The 1,470-nt window shown below is 68.7% G+C and overlaps 1 protein-coding gene across 1 annotated transcript in view; it reads right to left on the bottom strand.

Annotated features, from left to right (window-relative positions):
• Nucleotides 1-1,032: 1,032 nt before the first annotated feature.
• MMD2 (monocyte to macrophage differentiation associated 2) overlaps nucleotides 1,033-1,470 on the bottom strand; it is an 11,274-nt gene continuing 10,836 nt past the window's right edge. Inside the window, exon 7 of the mRNA XM_023747918.1 lies at nucleotides 1,033-1,247. Coding sequence (XP_023603686.1) covers nucleotides 1,044-1,247 — 204 coding nt within the window. The 3' untranslated portion in view covers nucleotides 1,033-1,043. The remainder of the gene's footprint in view (nucleotides 1,248-1,470) is intronic.

Below are 1,470 nucleotides of genomic sequence, written 5' to 3'. Positions count from 1 at the left end.
TTGCCAGGGATCCTGGACCCAGGGACTCTGATTCTGCAGATCCCGGAGCTGGGCGGGGCCTTCCAGGCCGCCTGTGTGCCAGGTGCACAGGGGCTGGCGCTGCCCCAGGCCTGAGGCTGGGCTGCTCGGGGCGCCAGAGGTCAGGGTGCCCTCCCTCTGAGCTCAGGGGGGCTCCCTCTGGGCTCGGCGGGGGGGCCTCCCAGGGCCACCGATGGCACCGAGCGAGACCCTGAATGTTAGTGTCACGAGCCCTAACCTGCAGCGGGCAGGCCCGGAGGCGCTGCGCCCGGGGCATGGCTCTCGGAGCTCCCCTGGCTTCCGGGCGTGAGACGACGTGGCCACGCAATAGCCCAGCTGCTCCCCTCCGCACCGGGACTGGCACAGAGGGCCAGGGCAGCGGGGTGTGCGCCCCGTGGCCTACACCGCTCCTCTGCCCACCCCAGGCGCTTCCCAGAAAGGACCAGAGGGCGTGCAGATACACGCAGCCCACGCGGGACATTTACCAGCCTGGCCACGTGCCCACCAGGGGCCTCCATGAGTGCCAGCCGGCTGGTCCGGCGGCCCCAGCACCGTGGGAACAGACAGCGCCAGGCGGCGTTCGATGGGTGATGTCTGCCCGGTCACCATCCCACCGGCCCCGCCCGACCGCCTGGCGGCTTTCCCTGAGCAGGGGCACCCCGGCCAGGACTCTGGTAGCAGAAAAGGAGGCCCGGCCACCGGTGGGAGCCACCGCCGGCCCGGCCCGGTGTCTGGGGACGCGAGGAGGCACTGGCCCGGCTCTGCCACCTGCAGGGCAGCCCGCTCCCTCCCCGCAGGTGCTCACGTCCACTGTGGCAGGAGACACTCGTGGATGCATCACAGGGTTAGTCCCCCTCGGCCCTGACCAACGCTTCCTTTCTCACCTGGGGCCGAGGGACCGCGTGGCTGCCAGCGACCTTGGACCATCCGCGGGAGGGCAGCTCTGCCCGCGGGAGGGCAGCGGCCGGGGCGCCCGCTCTGGGCTGAAGTTCGCAGGAACACTCCCATGATGCCGTCGGGCGGCCTCACTTGGACACCTTGGCCTGCAGGGTGCTGGGCAGGTAGAGGTACCTCCAGATGGCATAGTAGTGGGTGCCGGCACCAAAGGCCACAAAGAGGTGCCAGATGGCGTGGGCGAAGGGGACCCGGCCGTCGCTCTTGAAGAACACGGTGCCCAGGCAGTAGAAAGCCCCTCCAGTCACCAGCTCCCAGAGGCCCTCGGTGTTGGGCTGTCGGCAAGGATGGGGTTCGGGGGGGCCGGTCAGAGGAGCGGCCAGGAAGGGGGGGAGCGCCCGGCCATTCCCCCCGCACCCCGAAAATGAAAAGACCTGGTGAGCCTGCCCGGGCTCCTGGGTGGGGGGTCAACACCGTGATGTCGCCACTTCTCCCGAATTAATTCTCACATGTGATGCGTTTCCATTAAAACCTCAAGGGCTGTTTTAGAGCTTTTTA

This window comes from Myotis lucifugus, unplaced genomic scaffold (assembly GCF_000147115.1).
Source record: "Myotis lucifugus unplaced genomic scaffold, Myoluc2.0 scaffold_1053, whole genome shotgun sequence".
Taxonomy (NCBI): domain Eukaryota; kingdom Metazoa; phylum Chordata; class Mammalia; order Chiroptera; family Vespertilionidae; genus Myotis; species Myotis lucifugus.
The sequence above is the reverse complement of the archived record's forward strand: the minus strand, read 5'-3'. Positions and strand labels throughout refer to the sequence as shown.